The following is a 25696-nucleotide window of genomic DNA, read 5'->3' as shown; positions in this document are numbered from 1 at the left end:
CCAATTTTAAATGTGGACCAAGTTGAAATTTTTTATTTAAGGAATGACTGTAATATTTTTTCTGTCTATGAAGAAATAACATAAAAAATTTGGTGCACACTGAATCACGCGTGTAGCGGGTTATTTAACAGTGTGCACCACATTTTTTATGTTATTTTGAATAGACAGAAAAAATATTACAGTCATTTCTTATAATTTAATTCTAATTCCATTTCACACCGTAGAAAACCATGAAAAAACGTTGATGACGTCACGGTCACATGACTAAATTATGTCTATGGGCTTATAACAAAATAACATCAGCCAATCAGAAAACACGTTACATCCAAAATTAAATTATTGGCTTGTATGAAAACTGCTGCAAAACCATGATTTTTTTTATCCATTCCTGAAAATTGATATCCAGGGAAATAAATGAGTCCACAGTAATTCTTTTAAAAACTAAGATCAAAACCAAACAAATAAATATCAAACTATCACTTTCAAATTGAAATGGTTTTATAAATTTTTGGTAACTGAATATTCATTAGGATAGATTTTGGTCTGATATTTAATCCAATTGAATTCAAACTGCAAATAAATCATTCAAAACAAAACTTATATATATCAAACAAAACTAATATAATTACAATTATTGTTGGTGTGCTTAAATGCTGAAAAATGGAGAATTTCAGTTTAAATCAATAACAATTGCAAGAAATGCCATAATTTTGACATATTTACATAACTTAATACTTATCAGTTGATGCCATTAACTATCTACAACACTTTGTTCATAGAAATAATTTTGATGGGTAAAATACTTATACATGTACTTGAAGCTCATGTTCATTTAAAGAACATTGTAAATAAGAGGTAGATACTACCAATCTACTTAATGTTCAAATACCCAAAATGTTTTTTTTTCTAAATATTATAATTTCTTTTTTTTCTAACAAAAAAAATCTAAAACCTTTTCTCTCACCTGTCGTAAATCAGTTGATAAATTCAATAGTTCATCGTAACGATCATAAGCATGTCTGTCCCTATCTCCTCGTAACTCGTTCTGTATAGCATTTAGTCTTCTCTCTACTCTAGAAGCAACCTGCAAATATTAACATAAGCATGCATCAAATTTTTTTTAATTAATTTTATCAACATCAACTTCATTTGCAGCTAATGTCATTCTCAACATTTTCTATGGTACAGACAGCAAAATTTCCATGACAATACAAAATTTCGATTGAAATGATATTTTACAATTACAAATATCAGGCTCATAGGCTGCTGCACCAATTTAAGAAAACAAAATTTGTTATTTTAATTCATGATGTGGATGCCAAATGTGACAGTGTAGTATTTATGATGTGTTACACATGACCCATAACCAGACCAAATATAAAAAAGAATGTGTAGTAAAATTACCAATTTTCGACTAAATGACACAGAAATAAACAGCTATAGGTCAGCATATGGCCTTTAACTATGAGCAAAGCCCATACTGCAACAAAGTGCCCTATGTATTTACTTACAGGGTCTTCGTGTGGCATTTTCTTCAGTGTTTCAGATATATCTCTCATAGTCCTTCTGGCTTCATATTCACCTCTACAAATAAAAATAAACCTTTATTAATATTGTGCCTCCAAAGCGCTTTTCCACGATTTACCTTTGTCAGAAATGCTCACATTCAAACATATGAAAGTTAATGATCAAGATTAAATACATTATTTTTACAAATATATGTTCTTTTTCTTATTTAATTATTTGACAAGTACATATTTTTGTTTAGGGGCCAGCTGAAAACCTATCTCCTGGTTCGTGATTTTCTTGCTGTGGTGAAGACCTACATTTATTTTTTGCTCTTTGGTCAGAATGTTGTCTTTGAGACATTCCCAATTTCCATACATTATTTTATTGGACCTGTTTAAACTCAACCAACCCTTATTGTCCGTGCCGCTCATACCTTAAACAGTTTTTATCATTTTTTATCACCCACTATTCAAGTCAAACTTTTTCCTGTTAAAACCAGTGTTAATTTTTTGAAAAATTATTTCCCTATCTGGGACTTTTTTTCAGAATACAAATGTATTTCTTTGTTTGGTCATATATGCTGGTGCACATGAAAGTGATGTTTCTTCATCACAAACTTTTATGGTTAATTGAAATAGGAAGTAACTACAATATTTTCCAGCAAATTGACAAGAACTTGCATGAAATATTTGGTGTTGAAGGCTGAAGAGCCAACACTCAATCTTGACAGCACTTTTTTTACACATTTTTTTCTTCTTCAAAAATTACCTTTCCCTACGTCCAACTTCTGTTTGAAACTGATGGCCTAAATCTATATGGTCGTTGGATAAATCTCGTAATGAATTATTTAAAGTGTGAAGTTCTCTGTTCATATCATCTGCGAACCGTACAGTAGAACTTCTCTTCCTTCGCCGTCTCGTCACAGTCGGAGAACCTTCAAATTCACTGTCACTCTACAAAAAAAAAAAAAAAAAAAAAACGGTTGAAATAGATTCTGACACTGAAATTTTATTCAAAAGGGCAAAATGATTTTTTATGTGCTTGTTTCATATGTGACTTTTTAAAGTGCTCCAGAAATGAAAAATGATGCATTGAAGTGCTAATGATTTTGTTGGTTTTTTTGTAGGTTACTTTTCAATGTGCTCATAAAACAAAAATGCAAGAGCTTGTTGAATTGAATGAATATGTGATATTGATTAATCAAACCTAATCCATGATAAAAACTGAAATTATCAATAATGATTGATTGATATACAAGTAAGGACTATCCACCTAAGTACAAATGAAGTGATAGCTTGCTTAACATGCTTAATGTCACATGAGTTTAAAAAAAAGTTATATTGAAAAAAGTGATATTAATATTGATATTGTTTCAACTATGTAAAGGTGTTCAATCTTTGATAATTTATTCTGGATGAATTGTGAAATATCATCAGAAATATCAAATAATAAATGCGTTTATAATGTAAGGAAAAGTTAGCTAGTGAATGTCAAACAAAATAGATTCATAAAGTGACAAAAAACATATATGATGTAATGTGATAAAAATCTGTGAAGTGCATAAAAAAATGTTAGTTATCCTCCACCCATCTGATCAGTGTAGTACAATATTCAGGGGATGTAGTACTTAATTTAGCCTTACAAAAATCATATTTGATCTTTAAAGATATGAATAATAAAAAAAAAAGTGAAAAAAAAATTACTATGAAAAATAACTGTGTCGTCGGGAATGATCTTAAAAATGATCTAAATTCAAAATTTTGAAAGAGAAAAACAGAAAATAAATAGGCAGTACGAGTAGGTTAGGGCTTTACCATTAAAATCCAAAAGAAGGACAGGAATTTTCATTTTTGGATCTTGGCTGTGGGCTATTTATGGTTTTTGGTACATCTGATGTATACAAAATAAAATAAAGAAAGGTATGATGGTTGTGAGGGATTTTTGAAATCCAACCCTTCCTCCGACATACATTCTAATCAAATGACCCTTAGCCTTAAATCTCAGATTTTTCAGATAATAACTTATTTCAAAGATTTTATTTAACGGTATTCAACTTTCATGTTTTACCTACAATAGCTTACTAAAAACTTCTACACATTAAACAAGTACCAAACCAACTAGCAGTTTTGTCGGTGTACATAAAACACGATATATCATTCAAGGTCATGACGACACCAACACACACAACAATTGAATTTTACAATGTCAGAAAGTCTTCTCATTAAAATCCCCTATCACTAAAGATTATAATATTGTATACAACTGAGCTCGTCTAAACAAACTATAACATAACAATAATACATGTACCTGTCCTCCACTGTCCTGGGGATTAAAATAATCAGTGATGTACAGACGTGTTACTACACTTATAAAAGAAACGTGTTAATCCTCTTAATCCGTCAAAATCACACAAATATAATAATCATATAAAAATGTATTTCAAATTTGAGTAAATAGAAAGTACAGGATTATAGTAATGCTGTAAACATTGAATTTCTTTTTTTGATAAAATTAGTACTTTATAGCTTTTAAAAAGTCACTATAAAGTTCTACCACTGTTTATTTCTAAATCTGTTCACATTTAACATTACATTCAAGGAACTATGCCTAATGGATCAAAATTTCATGAAAGGAGCTTTTTCATTTTATTTTAAAAAGGGTAAAAGCATTTATCTATAGCAGAAATGTTTTTCTTGTCATATCTTTTGGTCAAAATCAAAAACTGTTAATTTTGGTAAATGTTTGGCATGGCCTCTTTTCAATTCCCAGACTCCAACTTTAAATGTTAGTTCAGCCACCTATCTGAAACTTCATCGTCTATAATATGATTTGCACTTTTGTCCATAGCATGTTTCAATAAAACAAATAAAATATACATAGATATAAGAAGATGTGGTATGAGTGCCAATAAGAACAACTCATGTACATACATATACATCCATAAAATGCTTTTGATTAAAACATTAACAAAAGAGTTCATGAAAAGATACCAAAAGCCCATGCTATATCATAGTGAGAAATAATAAGCCTAAACCAGAAAATAAGATTTCCCTTTAACCAGTAAAGCATTGTTTTTTATTAGAACCTTACCCCATAATCTCTGTATGACGGACTTCTTGCTCTTTCTCGTCTAACCTGATCGTTTGTTCTTGATACCTCATCGCGTAACTGTCAATACAATGTTTTTATTATAAGTTTAATTTAATATTTTTAGATTACGTCTTGAACACTTACAATAATATAAGTTTATACATGTATTACAAAACTGAGTATGATAAACAAACCAAGTACAGTTTAAATTACATTTTTGTCATTGCTGGATTTTGTCCTTTTTAATCAAATCTCGTTATTTTTACATAAAAGTTTAATCATTCATCAATATCATGTGATTCAAAAATACAAATATTTCAAGTGTACATGTATGTGAAAACATGTAAATATATCCCTATTTTCTAAATTTTCCTTGGATCTTTTTCAATATTTTTCAATCTCACACTAGTCATGCTAGTTGATTGAAATAGGTTTTTCTCAGAAAATAATGTGCTGTCGTCATGAGCAATATATATCATTTATGTTGCCTAGGGAAAGGGATAACTCAATATACATTGCAAAAACATCTAGCATTAACCTTAGTCAATGTTCTTGAATCCTGATAACAAAGAGATTTTACGAGATCCCATAAATACTTGGTTACTCACCCTATCAACTGAGCTTCTCTGTTCTCTTGTCACATCACGATAAGAATCTAACATGCGATCTAACGAACGCAGGTTTCTGGTGGTTCCCTACGGTGTGAAAATGAAAAACTTGTGTAGTTATGTGGAAAAAACATCTTAAAATGGTAATTTTTACTTCCATCTCATTTGGTGGTATAGATTTGTTACTATACAAAATTGATAAGGCAGAAATAATTCATTTTTCATCCAATATTTTGCTATGAATAGCAAATATATTTCACATACAAATGAAAGTAAAGTTTTTATTGATAACAAATTTAACGCTTGAATAGAATTCCGTAAAGACCTATAACTGAGACGATTATTTAAATTCTATACAGCACTACATTGTATAGTTCAAACATCTTTAACATCTTCATGGTCCAATGAACATACTTTTACAGACTCATTTTAGTTCTAATCTAATATCATGATCCAGCTAAACTTTCAGACTGAGTTAGACAAGTGTATAAGAACTTAAAAAGTTTCATTTTTAAATCTTTCCCCTATAAAATACAACAACATATGTTTGTGATTCCTTTTGCATATTTAAACAAATGAAATATGTGTTTAAACCTAACAAAAAAGTATGAAATTAAAGGTGATATGTTTGTTCTTAGAATATTTAACAGCTTTAATGCGCCTGTCCCAAGGCAGGAGCCTCTGGCCTTTGTTAGTCTTGTATTATTTTAATTTTAGTTTCTTGTGTACAATTTGGAAATTAGTATGGCGTTCATTATCACTGAACTAGTATATATTTGTTTAGGGGCCAGCTGAAGGATGCCTCCGGGTGTGGGAATTTTTCGCTACATTGAAGACCTGTTGGTGACCTTCTGCTGTTGTTTTTTTCTATGGTCGGGTTGTTGTCTCTTTGGCACATTCCCCATTTCCATTTCCATTCTCAATTTTATTTTTATGTTAATTCTTTCTTATGACATAACATAACACATGAAAACATAATGCCCCTCTACTATTGTAGGTGGGGCATAAAAAGTAGCAATTCAATACATTTCTACTACTCATGTCAAATACATGTAGCAAATTTAGATTATTTTGAATATGCAATAATTCAGATGGCTTTTACAAGGCATCTTTTGACTTATCTCTAATGATGAATAAATACTTCAAATTTGTTAACCATCCAGAAATAAATGTATGGGTAGGGGGTTTGAAGGCACTTTTTACCTCACCATGCAGTGGCCTGCACACATTTTTTGGGGGATTATTTCCAGAAGTTCTTCAGCATACCTTCCTGAATAAACGATGAAAAATGAAATTTGAATAGAATTGCATTCAACCCTGTCCAACCTCACTCCCCATACAATATTATCAATTCTGGAACAGCCATAATGAATAATTGAAGATGAAATTTGTTATATATCATGTCAATTGATGCTATGAATTAACATACAACAAGGACATATCTCAGATTCCTTTAAATCTCTTTAGTACGTTTACTATCCATTATTTATATTGATTCCTTAGGTAAGGATAACAAAGCAGATTTATAAATCTTTAATGAATTCAAGTAAATGATCCTTAGCCATGCATACAATTTTAATACGGTTTAAGATTAGACAATCTCTAGTCATTAAATTTCTATTTAAATTTCCATTGATTTAAACTGAAAAGAAATAAACATGATTTTTAACTTCAATCATTCTGTATACTAAATACTGCATTGATTAAAAGGACTTGTTTTGACAAACATTTAACAGTTCTGGCATTTAATGTTTATCTATTCATTTTATATGGTTGAAGAATCATATCAAGATGGAAAAATCCTGTCGACATTTACAATGATTTAGTGGCCTAATATGAAATATTGGACAAAAGACAAAGTGCCTGTTATAACTGCTCCTCTCACATTAATGACTTAACTAGAGGCATTTGATGAAATAATCTATAAATTTAACGTTATACAATATAAATGTCCCTTTTTACAGTTTGAAATAGAATTTAAAATAGCTTTAAACTATATTAGATTGATTGATTGTAGGTTACTTAACGTCCAGTGGCAAATATTTCATGCATATTCAGGACGAGAACAAGTTCACAAAAAATACAATAGGTAGGTGGATACAATAGAGGCCATCTGGGATGATGGTCGGGGAAATTTGGACTTCCACTGGAAAATGAGGGTATACTGGATAGGGACAGAAATTTTGCCTTGCAATCATTTTTTCCATCTTGATATGATTCTTCAACGGACCCCTCAAAGAATTGTTGCAAGGGTTCTTAACTTGCAAAGAGCGTGGCACTCTCTTTACACGAGGCATCGGATTTAACGAGCGATTTACTGCCGGCCGGGAGAAGACCAAGTGACCATTTCTATACCCCAGTCACCCTTGGGGTGAACTATATTAGAAAACACAATTTATTCAATTTAATTCAAAATGTTCCTCACACATATTGTGTGTTCTTGAGAGGTTCAGAGCTACATGTATATGCCATATATATTTATATTGGCAAAAAATTAAATAATTTCTCAGAATATTTCAGAGTCTCTGAAATAAATATCTAATATTAAAGTTTTATCTCTTCCCATAAATTAAAGACAGGTATGTATGATCAATAGATGCACTTTATTTAATTTAAGTTAAAAGCTAGTTTTAAACATGTTAAAGGGAAACTCTTACTGAAAATAATCTTTGAAAAATATATTCAATCCAGTATATAATCATGATATTAGAAGAAACATTTAGTTGCATTCATAACTCATACATGTAAGGTGAGAAAGCAAACTAAACCTGTCATATATTAAATTCATCTTTTTTTCCCATTTATGGTGGGGGTTGACATGGGGGATTTTACTTGTTCAGACAAATAAGAAATGCTAAAAAAGAGAGGTGGAAGATATCATTGCAACAATCAACTTTTTATAAGTCTAAAACTAACTGACAATACCATTATACCATGTAAAAAACAAAATGACAAAAAAGTCTAAAAAGTCTAAAAAAACACAACATATGGAAAGCTTAGGACCGATAAAACATGAACCCAAAAAAATCAGGTGGTCCCTAAGGATAAGCAGATTCTGCTCCATATGTGGCAACTGCCTTGCTGATCATGTAAGTATAAACCTGGGAATAGCTATAATTTGCTCGGTAACATTCAAGGAAAAGGTATTACTGTGAACATTTGTGCAATTATTTACCATTTATAAATTGTAAATTACAATTTGTAAATGGTAAATAATTGCACAAATGTTCCTCAATAATTTATAAATTGAGTATGTGACTATATGATGCTTAAATATCATAACCAGAAATTAATTCTGTTGTAAGTAGGGAACCAATGAAACAAAAAATAAATGCAGATGTGAGGTCTGTGGTGGTCCATTTTTGTGTCAGTACTATCAGTTAAATGTCTATGAAAAAGTGATCCCAGTTTTCAAAATTTCTAAATAAACTGATATCAAAGAATTGACCTACAAGTGAGAGGTTTAGCTAAATGTAGCTATAAAACCAGGTTAAACCGACCATTTTCTTTCTCAGGAATATGACAATTGTTTTCCACTCGTTTTTTTGGTGGATTAAAAATTTACATTGGGGGTTAGGGATTTTTGTTATACTTTTTTACATCTAACACCAAATCTCACTGATTTAAAGTTAAAAGAAGAATTGGAAACAACAATGGATTCAATCACCCTACCTAAATGACCTAACTTACAAGTAGATGTGAGAGAAAAGAAATTCATGTTACTTTTATGCAGAAAATTTGTCCAAAGAGTACTGGAGAAAAAGCGTATCTACATTGTTGTACATGTATAAATGTATTAAATACTGCATTGCTTTCATAATTTCATTGTTATTATGTATCATAAAAGTTACAGGAAGGTCTTTAAAATGTTTTAAAATCCTTATTTCTTAATTCTTTGTAAGTTTGAGTTGGAGTAACTTTAACTTAATTGAGGTTCTTCTGAATCCAGGTTATAAATCAAAGTTGTCATGAACAGAGTGAAATATTATTATCTTTATTCTACCATTTTTTTGGGTCTTTTTATGGATATTACAGAAGCACATGCATCTTGCATTCCTTATCAAATGCACATAGGACATTGTAGGAACACCAATTTAATATGTACTGAAGTTTTTGTTGAAACAATTCTTAGATATACATGTAGGAAGATGTGGTATGAGTGGCAATTGCTTGTTCCTTTATCTAATTATATGTTTCTATATGTATATTTAGTAATATGTACCTGTATATTTATGAAAATGACCTAGATTATACCTGTAAATTATCTGTTAATCTGTGAACTCTGTCATCCATTTTATGTCATTCTGTGGTTCATATCAAATCTGTAAGCAAAACAATAAAAATGTAAATTATGTATTAGGTCTTAAATATACATGTATGTTGGAACAATTAGCATGTAATGTATTTAGACAAATATAACTGTTGACATATTTTTTGTTGATTAAACCATCAACAATGAGAAACATAGTGTTTCAACTACATTTTTTAAGTGAGATTTGCTTCTAAAATGTCATGTGAAATTTTGTGAATATCATGAATATTATTCAAATTAAATTTATAACAACTTATACTTAAAGAGCCAGGAGAGAATATTATTCGTCAAGACAGAGGAAACTGCATTGTACAAATGGACATCTTCACTAGATATTTTTAAACATGATGTACCAGTACCCTACATACAATGTACATGACATTTTTAATGATGCTTTTCAAAATCCAGAAATCACACATTTTTTGGACATATTTCTTTAATTTTTGGTGTAAAGGTTTTAATATTACTATTATGTTTTTGGGACATTTTGTATTCATAAACTGATTATTACATATTGTATACATCTTAGCAATATGGGCTTAAGCTTTTATTAGAAAATGTACATGTATCAAGGCTATGGAGCCATCTTACGTTCAACATGTTTAATAATATAGTTGAACTTTAGGCTGTGACCAAGATCTACTTGTTTTTTTTTTTTCATTTTACTTGGATTATTTGAGGTCTTGTTTCATACTCAGATTTTGAAAATCAAACAGTGAATAGTGGAGGAACACCTTTTTGTCCATCTTTCTTTTTTAATTAGGTACATGTACATGTGCATGTAGATTCAGGACTAGAAATACCACAAATAAATAATAAACATATAGACCTCGAGATCAGAATGAAAAAATTTCGAAGCCTTCATGCATTGTCAGTTTTCATGGAACTATTTCTACTAACACAAATGTTAATAGTACATACAATGTACTAAAGACTGAATATGTCCTAGTATTGCCTGTTTACAAATTTTAGATAGGAAATGTGTATCAAATATGACTACAAGACATGTGAAAATTAATCAGGTCAACTTATACATGTTTACTATTGCATGTACATGTTTCAACCATCTCCAATATTAAAAAAAAAAATTATTCTGTGATGCTTTGCATACATCATGTACATATATCATGTTTTTAAGATAATTCCACCTAGAAAACCAAAGTTTCATTCAAACCATCACCAAGACATTGTAAGGCATCCTGGTAACATTCTTTTGTTTACATTCCATGCTAGCCATTCCTGGATATCCATTATACTAGTACATGTAGAAAGAATTCATTTGTCTTTATCATTTGTTTATTTTGCAGCTTTAAAATCTAAATTCTACACTATGGTTTGAATATAACAGTCATTATATAAATGTACATCATCAAATATAATGGTGTATAACTTTATTTTCATTTCCTTACCTATATATTTCATATATTTTCTCCAAATTAGGCACCATAAAACAGTAAAATTGTATCCAAAGTCAACTAAATGCAACAAACATGATAACTACATCCCGAAATCAGTATATGTTCATAGATAATAATATTCTAAATCCCACCTTCAATTTTGTACACCGTCTCGTCACTACAAATTGTTGAATCTTGCATGCCCGATCTTGTTCACGTATGGTGGCAGTTCAGTAACAAACATTGATCAGATAATTGTCATAAACTTAATTAACAATCAATAGGATTAATTAAATATACAATTCACACCTTACTCTCTAATTAATCAATCTAATTACAGACTATAGGTAAAATGTCATTAATCATATCTATATCTTAATTAGAAATTTATATCCATGACAGTAAAAAAAATTAATTTGAAAAACCCGTATTTAATTCATTTAAACACAGACATGAGTAAAATTTAAATTTATCATAGATAAAAATCAAATTTCAATTTAAGATTCATATTTTAATATGTTTAGTTTGGGCAAAGGTTTTTAGGATGCTACGGACAAAAGATTATTGTCGATCGATCAGTTCAGGCATGTTTTGTTTACATCGGAGACCGCCATCGAGCACCTGCCGTCGATTTTGTAAACTTAACCATGATTGGCCAAACGACAGTTTCATCATGAACCGAAAAACAAGTTAAATTAAGATACAAATACAACGGTCTCTTATTGACGGGATTTGTGATAATTCTTTTGCAAATTTTAACACGGGAAGTATTATATTTGTCAATATACTTAAAACGATATAAAGCTAGGTGTAAAATGGTGACACATTTCAGTAATGTTCCCCAAGCGAAGGAAGAATGTCATAATTATAATTGACTCTTATAGACTTGAAATAGTAAAAGCAATTGAAAAGCCGATGGCAATTTGTTAATAACGATATATATAAAACAGAAGATGTGTGTCCATCTTTTATTTTCGGACATTTCTCCTACATATTTTTGTGAAAGTTTTATGTGATTAATTTTAATCCCATACATAGTAAGCCGTTACGAATCAAATCAGGTCGGTCAAGTCGTTCGTCTTGCAGATGCCAGTGGCGGATCCAGAAATTTACAAGTGGGGGCCCCTGACTGACCTAAGAGGGGGCCCGCTCCAGTCACGCTTCAATGATTCCCTATATAAGCAACCAATTTTTTTCCCAAAAAGGGGGGCCCGGGCCCCCTTGCCCCCCCTAAATCCACCTCTGTATGCAAAGTATTTCTACATCAAATTCTCAGATCTTGGTCGGTTTATAACATTTCAGGTGTTTCCGTTTTTACTCGGATGTGTAATTAGGACATATATATACTCTCCCTCTGCGACCGAATCGATCTCAACTAATTAACACCCACTTTCCGAAAAGGCGGTAACATTTTATGTGTAATTATCGTCTTTCGTCCTCTCTCCTTCTCATATAACCTCCTTGGGTTACCGTACATTAGAAAACAAAATTGCAAAATGCCATGTAGATTCCATCAGAAAATGCACTATTTCAGAGTTACCCTTAAAATGCCAATTTCAAAAAATTAAGAATCAAATAAAAATAATCTACACTTTTACCAGCATTAATATTTACAAGTTATAATAATATATATTCTGTTCTTTAAGATGATATTCACATTAGTCATCTGCATTCCTGCATGCAAATTTTGCTAACTCAATTGAAAATCTGGACCTTAGGTTATCTGGTTTTTTTTACAATCCAAGATGGCGAAAGACACCCATACCACCTTAAACATCATCTTCGTATATTACCATAATAAAGATAAAAAAAATCTTATATTAGTATCATTGTGCAAATCTTTAGACTTACATATTTTTTTCCTTGTCTGCGCTGTACATGATATACGAGGGTAGTAAATGTCCTTTACCGGCAGGCGTCATTTCGAGGGGGCATTTTCGGCTACCGTTAGCGTCTAATTGGTTTAAATTTTACCGTGATTCGTCAAAATATCCTTATCGTGATTCGTCAGAAGTCTCAAATAATTATCGTTACCGTCATTTTTTGGAAATGATTTAATGTGATTCGTCAAAATCAGTCGATTTTTTTATCTTCTGAAAGAAAGCGTACATTTTATCGTCATCCACATAAACTTCTATTTAAATACCTCTGGTGGTCCATGCAATGTATGGATTTGTCGTAGAGTTGAATTCAGAGGCGGATTTAGGGGGGCAAGGGGGCCCGGGCCCCCCTTTTGGGAAAAAATTTGGTTGCTTATATAGGGAATTACTGAAGCGTGACTGGAGCGGGCCCCCTCTTAGGTCAGTCAGTGGGCCCCCACTTATGAACATTTCTGGATCCGCCACTGTTGATACTTGTTTAGACGAACTTATTTTTTATCAAATAATTATTCAGTCTGTTACTGCATCTTAGTTTTTTTTACGATAATTCACAAATTTTACGATAGATAATATAGCTAATCTGCAATCTATTCCATCTTCATGCCTAATATAGTATGTACTGTGGTATACAACTCTAGATTCTAATGACGAGGAAAGGTAACACTAGGGTTCATAAAGCTGAATTTTTAGTTCAGTCTAGGTGGTCGAGTGGTGTACAGCGCTGGACACAGTGGAGTTGTCTCGACATCCCATTACATTAGTTCGAATCCCGTCGAGGGAAGAACCCATCTTCCACAAATTTGCAGATTTCACATTGTTGTGTTGAAGGGTAAAAAGGGTCCATTTTATCAGACGGCAACTGGGACTAGAATTATACGGAGTTTTTCAAAGGACACTCCATCTTCAATATAACGATTGTGGCACGGAATCATTTTTCTGTGCAGCGTCTCCAACACGTACCCAGCAAAACCATTAGCTTTTGATAAGTATCAGATGTGCTTCTATGTAAAAATCAAACAAAATATGGAGAAGGAAATTGATAAAACTGTTACACATTACAGTTTTACATCCCTGTATCAGTTAATGAACTTTGACCATGGCTATCTGTCTCTGGTTATCATTGTCAAGATATTAATGGATAAAGCTCTGCTATAAGTCGAACAGGTAAGATTTCCTTTTTTCATTGTACAATAAATACTTAATATAACTATTATTCATTCATATGAACTCATATTTCAAAAGGAATACCTACAATCATAAATAATGTTAATTTACTACGGAAAGTAAAAACGAAGACAATATTAGATATAAGCTATCTGTAATTTATACATGGCTTCAATCGTTTACACCCAATCTTATGCATCTGCATGTTATCTGCATGTTTATTGCATACTGGTACAGCATACAATCCATATTTTGCAATAAACTATTTAGTTGATGGAAAAGTGCTTCTAACATGTCTAAGGTATACCTGAGCAATGCTGATTACAAAAACTGGTCATCAATATCTGTAATACATTAAGTTAAGTTGTATAAGTTTAGATATACGTACATTATTTAACTAAATCGGTGTCTGATATGAATATCACAATGCACATTTTAATTGTGTGGAATTCACTCGGTGTGTTTCGGTACATTTCAGGATTAGATATATGTTGATAGACCAGGTGTCATGGTATGTATAATTTCAATTTTTCAACAAGCGGATGAATCCATGATTTCCAAAAAGAGAAAGCCCTTTAAGCGAAGGGTCCACAAATAAAAGGGTGAGACTCGACGTTCACTTTGGAAGAAGAGGGTTCAGATCCTTCCATGTTTGTATTAAACATGTTAAAGATAGTTAAAATCTACGGAATATGGAATGAACAAGTTTTGACGCAAAGTAAATCATAACATAATGAATGAGAATAATGGACTTATACTACATATATAGTAGGCCAACAACATAGAAAAACATTTAATAGAAAAAGAGAATAATTGGCAAAAATATATAGAATTGAGGGATATTGAATAAGAAAATAAAGAACACAGAATTGTAGAGACTTCTTGAAGACCCTCATAAATGTCTAGTATATCCAAGAGATCTCAGGTGATATACGTGACAATGTTTCATGTAAGGTCTCCACACTATAAGGGATAGAAATAAATTATGATACAAATGTATATGGATTTTTTTTCTGAATCTATCTATGTCCAGATTGTTTTACTTGATTTTTATTTATATCTATTCTGCAATCGAATATATATCGAAAAATATAAAATGCATTTGTACTTGCTACGAAACAGGAGAATGAAAAGCTCGGAGAGCCTTGTTTTTTCTTAGGCTATTTCTAAAGGTCGTCAAATAAATTTCATTATTTTCCGACACTGTATACGAATATTGTATATTTAAGGACATCAGTTTATCAAGAACATTTAAGATAAAACGGATACTGGATATTGACATAACAATCATATATGTATGTAAGTGATAAATACCAACATTTTTTAATATAAAATCTTTATCAGGTGAATATGCATGCTATATAAGATAGGATCCTTTATATTTTGCACCCCTTAAGCTACAATGTAGAAAAATACCTGAAGGATAAAACGATATAATAACAATTTCCCCTGTATTTGCATGTTCCACTTAGAAGGAAAAAAGTGAAATTCTACCGAAATAAATTCGACAAATCGAGAAATGTCTGAATCCAAATGAAACACACTCCTGGTGATAAAGACCATACAATTCGAGTCCAAAACAAGTACAATACAAAATACAACACGATCAAAATAAGCATTAACATGAATAGATACACTCCAAATTAAAATATATAGATCACAACTATTATCAAGCAGTAGTATAGTAACAAAGTTTTCTCCTCCTCTAATTTTGAAAGGGGATATATAGTTGGACCCGGCCTTAACCCTGATTCCTACGTCAGTGTTTATGTCTTTAATTAATTTCAATGTATCATTCTAAATTGAAGAATAGTATATAAAAAATCTTGACTTTTGCAGGGTGATAAACTTTCCGATGAACAATTAAAAGGTAGGAATTTAAAACAGTGATAGTTTTTTCAACCCACTATATATAGATGTTCGAAACAGAGGTCACACAAGTTAATAACAACTACTTTTTCAAAAAAAAAAGTACCATATATACACTATCTTGAATTTGATGAAACCTATTTCATATGCTATATTTTTGCCACTAATTTGAACTTTTCCTGGAGATTCGTGCATTTCTATATCAAGTTCTCTGTACAAATTAATACATATTAAATGAGTAAATTGGCCTGTTTCATTTCGTTTATATTAGTTTCAAATGGCTCATAATCGTAAGAGACTGAATGGTTTCTTAGTTGCATACCCGTCTCGCCATGAGTACGAGATGGGGAAAAGGGAGAGGGTTCCTTGGTTTGAAGCACAGCCATGTTTAACCAAATACTTCAAAATTGGTATTTTCTGTATTTATGTGGAAGTGTAAACGCTGCAAGATTGGATAGAATTTTAGAAACTTTGCGGAAAACAATCTGTCAAGTAGGATGGCATGTATTCCTGCGCAGTGGTACCTTGTGAAAAGCACGTAGATAATTCAACACTGCTTGATAGTCTATAACAGCACAGGATATCTTCAATTGTAGTTCCGAAGATCGTGTAATATTTGCCGCTGGTAATTAATATAATGGATAAAATAAATTCGGCAGCGGTTTTGGGAATCAGTTGCATATTTATTTTCATTTTTATAGATGTATTTTACTTAATTATATTTAAAAAATGCAGGTTAGATCCACAATGACAAAGTCTGTTAACTTTTTCAAAGTTGCAATAACCTTTCTTTTCAGAGGTTCGTGAAGCCTTCACACTATTTGATCTGAAAAATGAAGGCAAAATTGCAAATGATAAAGTTGGACAGGCAGTACGATCATTAGGCCTTAATCCTTCGGAGGAAGAAGTACAACTGATGATTCGGGAGGTTGATGTCAGAGGTGTGTTAACTCTTTTAATCAGGGGGTACTTGAAATCGATGCTGTTATTTTGTGATTTTCTATAGAAAAAAACAACGAATTGGCGTAAATAGATCTCAATATTAGAAATTATCCAATTCATTCGTGAATGGCATGCGCTCTTAAATCTGCTCTCATTTGGTCGTAACTTCAATATTTTTCTTCCACGAAATATCTGACTTATGAGGAATATTTTTTTTTGAGATACAATAAAATTGAGAATGGAAATGTGTAATGGAGAATGAGACAACAACCCGATCAAAGCAAAAAATAGCACCAGGCCACCAAATGAATACACAGCGAGAAAATCCCGCCGCGAAACGGAGGGCTCAGGCGGGCTTCAGTTAACCCCTAAACAAAAATGTGTACTAGTTCAGTGATGATGGACGTCACACTGAACTCCAAAACATATACCAATGAACTAAAATTAACTAACATACAAGTTTAACAAAGGCCAGAGGCTCCTGGTCTAGATTTTAAAATCGTCATCAAGAGATTCCCTATAAAGCTTAATTTAGCGATATTCCTAGTGTAGATTTAATGGAATATTAATACTAAGTAAATGTTTATATAACTGTAACGTGTTTATATCTCAAACGTCCGTTCCAGTAAATACTTGGATCCAAGTTGTCCACAAACAATACGGTAATACTAAGAACTACAACTATCTATGTTATGCACAATGAACTAAAATATACACACTGACTCTTTGTCGAAATAAAGTAACAACGGACAATTATATATATACAAATATAATACAATAAACCAGCCTGTCCTCAAGATGGGACGATGTGTCACTTATAGACAGTATAGCTGGTACAGCTTGTCCTCCGAATGGGACAGTCTGTCAATACAAAACAGAGAGGTCTGATACAACTTGTCCTCCGAGTGGGACAATCTGTCACTATCAGACAGTGCGGGCTGGAACAACTTGTCCTCCGAGTGGGACAACTGTCACTACCAGACAGTACGGGCTGGTACAGCCTGTCCTCCGAGTGGGACAGTCTGCTATGTCGATCCTGTCAACGTGTACGTCCACTCTGTACCCAGTACGAGGTGTCCTCTGAATATCAAGGCTCTTCTAGCACTTAATATATCCGACGTACGCTCAGTTGAAGGATGACAGCTCATCGACAGCCGACCGACAGCCTCTAGTGCCGTTTCTCACTCTCTTATATACTCTTGGTCGATACTACTATTTCCTTGAAAGGGGTGTTCTCAATATGTTACCCTTATGGAGCATAGAGAGTCTCTTATGATCACCCCTATAACTTTCGACCCGGCCACTAATTTCCCCGCCAAACGTCTAAATCTGTGTAACTCTTTCTCGGGCGTAAACCATACATTGTTACACTAAGATTCTACTTGATTTATAACCATAACGACCAATAAACATTACATAACCCACGCCTCAATCTACATGCGTCCCGCATGATACATTTAAAATTACACAATTTAATTCAACAATATTTATACATAATCCGAAATTTACTTATTTACATTATCAGCCATACAAGTTGGTCTCTTACTATCGTGACGACCATTATCCTCTAATCTCCACGAGATACGTTTCCTTTTCATTGGGCGTTTTCTCTTATAACACTTAGCACAACTAGCGACATATGCCCTAACATCAGACTGTATACCAGGCCAATAGTAAGACTGACATATCTTCTCTCGAGTCTTATGCGTACCTAAGTGACCAGCATAGTCTGTGTCATGACAGTATTCTAATACTTGCTTGCGCTCCGACATAGGAATTACCGCTTGTAATTTCACAATATTCCGTTCCCGGTCAACGTGGCGTCTAACTACTACGTCATCATGGACCTCTAAACAACCAAACTGACTCCATAATGACCTTATAGAGTATCCTTTACCTGATACCTCACTGTACTGTGGCTTTTGACCCTCTGTCAGCCACCGCTTAACAAGTTTAAGGTCCGAGTCATTTGACTGTAACTCATTTAAAGCCAAGTCTTTACCTATGTCTGACATCTTACTTGTAACTAGGTTTACCTGACTTTGTTCTCTCTTAAAACAATCACGGTCCGTTTTTGACTGTGTGTCTGATGTTAACCGACAAGATTTTCTATGGACATCAGTATTTCTAATTTTGGTACCTTGAACACATAGGGGGACCTTAACGTTATCGATGTGTAATACGGTAGCAGACACGTCAATCAGACACTTATTTTTCTTCATGAAGTCTAAACCTAGAATACCATCGACTTGTAGGTCAGTTACAACGGCCTCTAATGTAAACTTCTCTTTACCAAAATCAATTTTAAAACTACCTTTACCTCGATGACTTAGATACTTGTCACTGACGGACTTAATCTGTGAACTAGTTTCACTCAAATGTGGCCTCACAAGTCAGACATTAAATCATACACTCTTGAAGAGACCAAAGTGAATGTAGCCCCAGTATCAACCACAAACGTGGCTGGTACATCTTGAATGTTCAACTCGACAAACATTCCTGCATCCGCTGATGCTGAAACAACAGCGTCTTTGTCATTATTTGGAGACGTAAGTTCATACTTTAGTGTTTTAACCGTACCTTCCGTAATAAAATCATTCTTATTTGTTCCCTTCGTACTTGGTATCTGAATATTATGGAGACAATCTCTCGCGAAATGTCCTATTTCTCCACAATTAAAACAAGGGCCACCCCTTTTCCTTTTACTGTGTGTGTTATCTATCTTCCCCCGTTGGAACTTTCTTTGGGACTTTAAATCTTTAATCTCATTTGTTATGGCCAGTAAATTATTCTCAATCGTCTGCATCCATATCGCCATTTGTCCCATAGAAACAGTCGTGTCAGGATTATCAGGTGTGTCTGTCCGTTCGTCACTAGTAGTCTGTCGTAAATGACCTATACTGTTCAGTGTTTTGCTCTCAGCCGTGTTATACGCTTCAAGCTCAACTGCCAACCGTATAGCATCGTTAAGACCTTTTGGACGGGACTGTTTAATTCTCAGTCTCATTTCGGAGTCTACTAGTGCATCTATAAACTGTTCTTTGGCGAGCGTGTCCCTTAATTCTAACGGAGCAGTCGGGTAGGCCAGATTAGACAGTCTTCGAACTGACTGACCTAACGCCGGCAAAGTCTCGCTTGCTTTTTGTCGACATTCCTTAAATTGTACACGATACAGTTCAGTTTGACAAGATGGAGCAAAGCGTTCCTCCAGTGCATATACTAGGTCTGAAAATATTTGTCTCTTTTCCTTTGGTAAATCACCAAGGACTGCTTGAGCCTGTCCAATCAGTGACACGGCCAAGTACAAACCTTTCTGGTGTTCAGACCACATATTAACTAGGCAACACATCTCAAAGTGTGCTAAGTAATCAATCCATGGAGTAGTGCCATCATATTTTGTAGGTTTAATTTTTACATTATTCGAACCAGAGCAAATAGTATGAGCAGTACTTTGATTTTTCGTTAATTCCGGCTTAGGATGAAAATATCGATCTTTATTTTCAACAACCTTCGGACGTACACCCTGATCTTTAGGTGTAGATATTAAACTTTGTCCATGTTGTATTGTGCTTTCGCTAAGAGACTGTATTTGCCTACTAATTTCAGCAATCTGATCGTCAATATTCGACATATTTATTGCAATACAGTGTAATCAAAATGAAACAATTTTAATTAAATAATACACTCGTGTTACAACTCAGCCGTGATTTACAACTATGCCTTACGGTTGATTCACTTTAATCTTTTAAGTAAACATTGATGTTAACTGACAATAAATTAAATGCCGATCAATCAATCAAATAGTATTTCATAGACAACTTGAATCCCAACCGCTAGCCACCAAATATGTAACGTGTAACCAGGCGTTTATATCTCAAACGTCCGTTCCAGTAAATACTTGGATCCAAGTTGTCCACAAACAATACGGTAATACTAAGAACTACAACTATCTATGTTATGCACAATGAACTAAAATATACACACTGACTCTTTGTCGAAATAAAGTAACAACGGACAATTATATATATACAAATATAATACAATAAACCAGCCTGTCCTCAAGATGGGACGATGTGTCACTTATAGACAGTATAGCTGGTACAGCTTGTCCTCCGAATGGGACAGTCTGTCAATACAAAACAGAGAGGTCTGATACAACTTGTCCTCCGAGTGGGACAATTTGTGACTATCAGACAGTGCGGGCTGGAACAACTTGTCCTCCGAGTGGGACAACTGTCACTACCAGACAGTACGGGCTGGTACAGCCTGTCCTCCGAGTGGGACAGTCTGCTATGTCGATCCTGTCAACGTGTACGTCCACTCTGTACCCAGTACGAGGTGTCCTCTGAATATCAAGGCTCTTCTAGCACTTAATATATCCGACGTACGCTCAGTTGAAGGATGACAGCTCATCGACAGCCAACCGACAGCCTCTAGTGCCGTTTCTCACTCTCTTATATACTCTTGGTCGATACTACTATTTCCTTGAAAGGGGTGTTCTCAATATGTTACCCTTATGGAGCATAGAGAGTCTCTTATGATCACCCCTATAACTTTCGACCCGGCCACTAATTTCCCCGCCAAACGTCTAAATCTGTGTAACTCTTTCTCGGGCGTAAACCATACATTGTTACACTAAGATTCTACTTGATTTATAACCATAACGACCAATAAACATTACATAACCAACTATTGAACTTCTCAAGATATGTTTTGAAATAATAAAATTTACATCATTAGGCACAGGTTTTGCAGTATATGCAGAATTTCTCGCCATGTTTAAACGCCATCAACGAGATATCAGCAGTGAGGATGAAATAAAAGATGCATTCCGAGTGTTTGACAAAGAAGGCAATGGGTATATCAGTGCGGCAGAGCTACGACATGTTCTCACTAACCTCGGAGAGAGGCTGCGAGATGAGGAGGTTGACGAGATGATACGAGAGGCAGATCTGACGGGAGACGGACAAATTAATTATGAAGGTAAGAGTCAGACAAGTAGGGTTGTAGTGGACAGACATTTTTCATACAAGAAATTGAAAGGCAATCGATTTTTGTTGGATATACTTCCGAACTGGGATTATTTTCTTTTTGATATTTCAGCATGTGGATGTAGATCAAGGATTTTGAAAGGGGTGGATCTGGTAAAAAGTTTGGATTAACGATAAATATAGCTCTATAAAAGGCGGACCTGGGCACCTAGCCCCCTTAATAAGCCTCTGATTAGAAGAATTTAGTGTAAATGGGATATCTTGGATCTTATATTTATTCACCAATGTTAAGACTCGGGACAATTTAGATCTTTATATATTGTTAGATCACCTGTTTCTTTTGTTGAAGACTGTGTGTTTTTCTGATGCCCCAGAAATTTTTGAGGTTTTTGGTGTTTTTAACGGATTCTGTCTCATTTATTGATTATATAATATGCATTTACTACGAAACAGTGAGCAAGGATTGAAGGATAGCCAAAAGACAGTTCTACAAAAACTAAAAACAACACAAGTGTACAAACAACACCAAACAAAAACAGCTGTTCAAACAACACCAAAAAAAAAAAAACAGCTGTTCAAACAACATCAAATGAGAACTGCTGTTCAAACAACACCAAATTATCAAAACAAGACAGCCGTACAAATAACATCAAAACAAGAGAGCTGTACAAACAACATTAAAACATGAGAGCTGTACAAACATCAACAACACATGACAGCTGCACAAACAACATCAAAACATGACAGCTACACAAACAATATCAAAACATGACAGCTGTACATATACCATCTAAACATGACAGCCGACAAAACAAGACAGCTGTACACACGACATCAAAACATGAGTGCTGTGCAAACACCATCAAAACATGACAGCTGTACATATACCATCTAAACATAACAGCCAACAGAAAAAGAGAGCTGTACAAACAACATCAAAACATGACAGCCGACAAACAAAGACAGCTGTACAAACAAGACCAAAACATGACAGCTGTACAAACAACATCAAAACATGAGAGCTGTACAAACAACATCAAAACACGACAGCTGTACAAACACCAACAAAATATGACAGTTGTACAAACGACATCAAAACAAGACAGCTGTACAAATAACAGCATAACATATGCATGACCGCTGTACAAAAAACTTCACACAAAACGGATGTACAAACAACTTTACACAAAAAGGATGTACAAACAACATAAAACAAGAGAGTTGTACAAACAACATCAAAACAAGAGAGCTGTACAAACAACATCAAAACACGACAGCTGTACAAACACCAACAAAATATGACAGTTGTACAAACGACATCAAAACAAGACAGCTGTACAAATAACAGCATAACATAACAGCTGTAGAAACACCAACAATGCATGACCGCTGTACAAAAAACTTCACACAAAACGGATGTACAAACAACTTTACACAAAAAGGATGTACAAACAACATAAAACAAGAGAGTTGAACAAACAACATCAAAATAGGACATTTTTACAAACAAAACAGTTGTACAGACAACGTCAAAATTAGACAGTTTTCCAGACAAAGTCAAAACAAGACAGTTGTACAAACAAATCAAACAAGACAGTTGTACAAACAACGTCAAACAAGACGGTTGTATAGACATCAAAACAGGTCAGATGTACAAACAACGTCAAACAAGACACGTACCATCAACATCAAACAAGACAGTTGTACAACAACACCAAAACAAGACGTATCAAACAAGACAGTTGTGCAAATAGCATAAAAACAAGATAGTTGTACCATCAACATCAAACAATACAGTTGTACAAACAACACCAAAAAAACAAGACAGTTATACAATCAACATCATAACAAGAAAGCAGTACGAACAACATTCAAACATCAAAACAAGACACTTGTACAAACAACTTTAAAACAATGCAGCCGTACGAACATCAAAACAAAACAGTTGTACAAACAACACCAAAACATGGCAGTTGTACAAATACATCAAAACAAGCCTGCCGTACGAACAACACCAAAACAGCATCAAAATAAGACAAACCACCTTAAAACAAACGAAGCCGACAACAAAGACAGCTGTATAAAACTCCAACCAATAGAGTTTTACACACAATACAGACACAAGACAATTCTACAAATAACCCACAAAACATGAGAGAGGTCAGGGCTGATCCTGCATTTTTAAACAGTGGGTGTAGGGGGTTAGGCCATAAAAGTGCAGAGGTTTTCTAACATGAACATTGTTTGGCACCCTTCCTACACAAAGCATATGATTTAATGTTTTAATTTGGAGTGTAGGAAAAAAGAAAGACATTGGGAATTCTGCTTAAAATTGGCAAAAAAACAGTTATAGATATGGACATATATCGGAGGGTACAGGCTTTGTTGATTAAACACAGATGATAGTTAGTATAGATAAAATAATTGTCAATAATAACAATATCGCCTTGTTTTTGTTCCAAATATTTATCACTTCAATTTCCTTATACAGTTTAAAACAGTATGCAATGGCTGTTACAATTTCCTTTTCAGAGTTTGCCCATGTCCTTGTGGGAAAATGAGAAGTACATACAGAAATAACAGGAAAACCTTGTCATAGAGAAGAAAGAACACAGCTCAAGACAAATAATATTCCAGTGCAATATTTTACATTGTTGTCATTTAATTTATTACACATTTTATTTTGTACATATTTTAAATGTTTTTTAAAATATCTCAGTACCTTATAAGTTTCTTTTATTTTGGTCTTTCTCCATGAGAGGATCATTTCAGAAAAGTTTATGGATTATGACCACTAGACCACCGATGCCCCTGGTACACAAGAAGAAAAAAGCATTTTATATTTCTAAAATTAGTACTTAAAGCTATCTTTCAATTAAATACAAATTATTTTCATAGTACATAGGTGCCCCATCACACTATCATCTTCATTGTTTATGTGGACGGTGCAATTAGGGTCAAAACTCTAATTTGGCATTAAAATTAGAAGGATCATGTCGTAGGAAACATGTGTACTAAGTTTCAAGTTCATTCATTGACTTCAAAGTCATCAAAACTACCTCAACCAAAAACTTTACCCAGAAGCGGGACATATGGATAAACAGACGAACGAACAGACAGACAGAAAAACAGAATGGCCCTAAGTGAGGCATAAAACAGAGATATACAGAGTACCACAGCACATTCATTCTTGTAGTGAAAGGGGCCTGCTTAAACTTGCAGTGAGGTGAGTTTTCTTGCTCCGTGTGAGGTCTCACTGTGACCTAAAAGACGAAGATCAGTAATAAAAGCAATGTTCATTTGCTTTTTGTGTATTTTGTTGTTGTGCATGTACTGATTTTGTGTCATGGATGGGTACCTCATATCAGCCATTGTTTTTTGTGTCATGGATGGATATCTCATATCAGCCATTGTTTTTTGTGTCATGGATGGATACCTTATATCAGCCATTGTTTTTTGTGTCATGGATGGGTACCTCATATCAGCCATTGTTTTTTGTGTCATGGATGGGTACCTCATATCAGCCATTGTTTTTTGTGTCATGGATGGATATCTCATATCAGCCATTGTTTTTTGTGTCATGGATGGATACCTCATATCAGCCATTGTTTTTTTATTGTAGTGAGCATTGATTTCATCAGACGGATATATTATACAGTATCATTTAACCTGTAAATATTTATTGCTAAATGTGATATAAACATGATAGGTTGAAGTGTTTTTCTCTTAACTATGTTTTATGGAGTGTTCTCTCTACATTTCTATATTACAGCCGAAAGGTTTAATACTCCCTTAGACTGTTAAACATTGTAACATGTTTTAATGTGCTCATCTAAAGTCAGAAACATTATCAGTGGCTGTTTGTGTTTTGTATGCATTTGTATTTGGTAATATTGGCAGATCTTTGTTAGGTTCTGTTAAATCTGAATCTGAA

General features: G+C 33.5%; 2 protein-coding genes across 12 annotated transcripts in view; one reads left to right on the top strand and one right to left on the bottom strand.

The window, feature by feature from the left end:
- LOC143069483 (centrosomal protein of 128 kDa-like) overlaps positions 1-11247 on the bottom strand; it is a 34584-nt gene extending 23337 nt beyond the window's left edge. For 4 of the 10 annotated variants that reach the window (XM_076244139.1, XM_076244138.1, XM_076244137.1 and 1 more), the window contains exons 1-8: positions 10929-11246; positions 9462-9529; positions 5208-5294; positions 4600-4677; positions 3817-3831; positions 2278-2462; positions 1512-1584; positions 965-1084 (exon numbers count right to left, since the gene is read on the bottom strand). In XM_076244139.1, the coding sequence (XP_076100254.1) occupies positions 965-1084; positions 1512-1584; positions 2278-2462; positions 3817-3831; positions 4600-4677; positions 5208-5294; positions 9462-9500 (597 nt within the window). In that variant the 5' untranslated portion in view covers positions 9501-9529; positions 10929-11246. Of the gene's footprint in view, positions 1-964; positions 1085-1511; positions 1585-2277; positions 2463-3816; positions 3832-4599; positions 4678-5207; positions 5295-9461; positions 9530-10928 lie in introns of all 10 variants that reach the window. The other 6 variants (XM_076244145.1, XM_076244136.1, XM_076244141.1 and 3 more) reach the window with 6 other exon arrangements.
- Positions 11248-13866: 2619 nt separating this feature from the next.
- LOC143069482 (uncharacterized) lies at positions 13867-24491 on the top strand. 2 transcript variants are annotated; one of them, XM_076244135.1, is made up of 6 exons: positions 13867-13960; positions 14439-14471; positions 15800-15830; positions 16627-16770; positions 21512-21754; positions 24295-24491. In XM_076244135.1, the coding sequence occupies exons 2-6, from the start codon at positions 14469-14471 to the stop codon at positions 24321-24323; spliced, it is 450 nt and encodes a 149-aa protein (XP_076100250.1). In that variant the 5' UTR covers positions 13867-13960; positions 14439-14468; the 3' UTR covers positions 24324-24491. The 2 variants fall into 2 exon arrangements, with proteins under 2 accessions (XP_076100250.1, XP_076100249.1); XM_076244134.1 differs by lacking the exon at positions 13867-13960 and having other exon boundaries at positions 14377-14471.
- Positions 24492-25696: the final 1205 nt, after the last annotated feature.

The sequence above is a fragment of the Mytilus galloprovincialis genome, chromosome 3 (assembly GCF_965363235.1).
Source record: "Mytilus galloprovincialis chromosome 3, xbMytGall1.hap1.1, whole genome shotgun sequence".
Classification (NCBI taxonomy): domain Eukaryota; kingdom Metazoa; phylum Mollusca; class Bivalvia; order Mytilida; family Mytilidae; genus Mytilus; species Mytilus galloprovincialis.
This window is presented reverse-complemented; position numbering and strand designations above follow the sequence as displayed.

What these genes read in the sequence shown, in the direction of transcription:
- LOC143069482 (XM_076244135.1), top strand. An exon ending in TTCCGATGAACAATTAAAAG is followed by an intron (nt 15,831 to 16,626) that starts GTAGGAATTTAA and finishes CTTTCTTTTCAG; the next exon opens with AGGTTCGTGAAGCCTTCACA. An exon ending in TCGGGAGGTTGATGTCAGAG is followed by an intron (nt 16,771 to 21,511) that starts GTGTGTTAACTC and finishes TTACATCATTAG; the next exon opens with GCACAGGTTTTGCAGTATAT.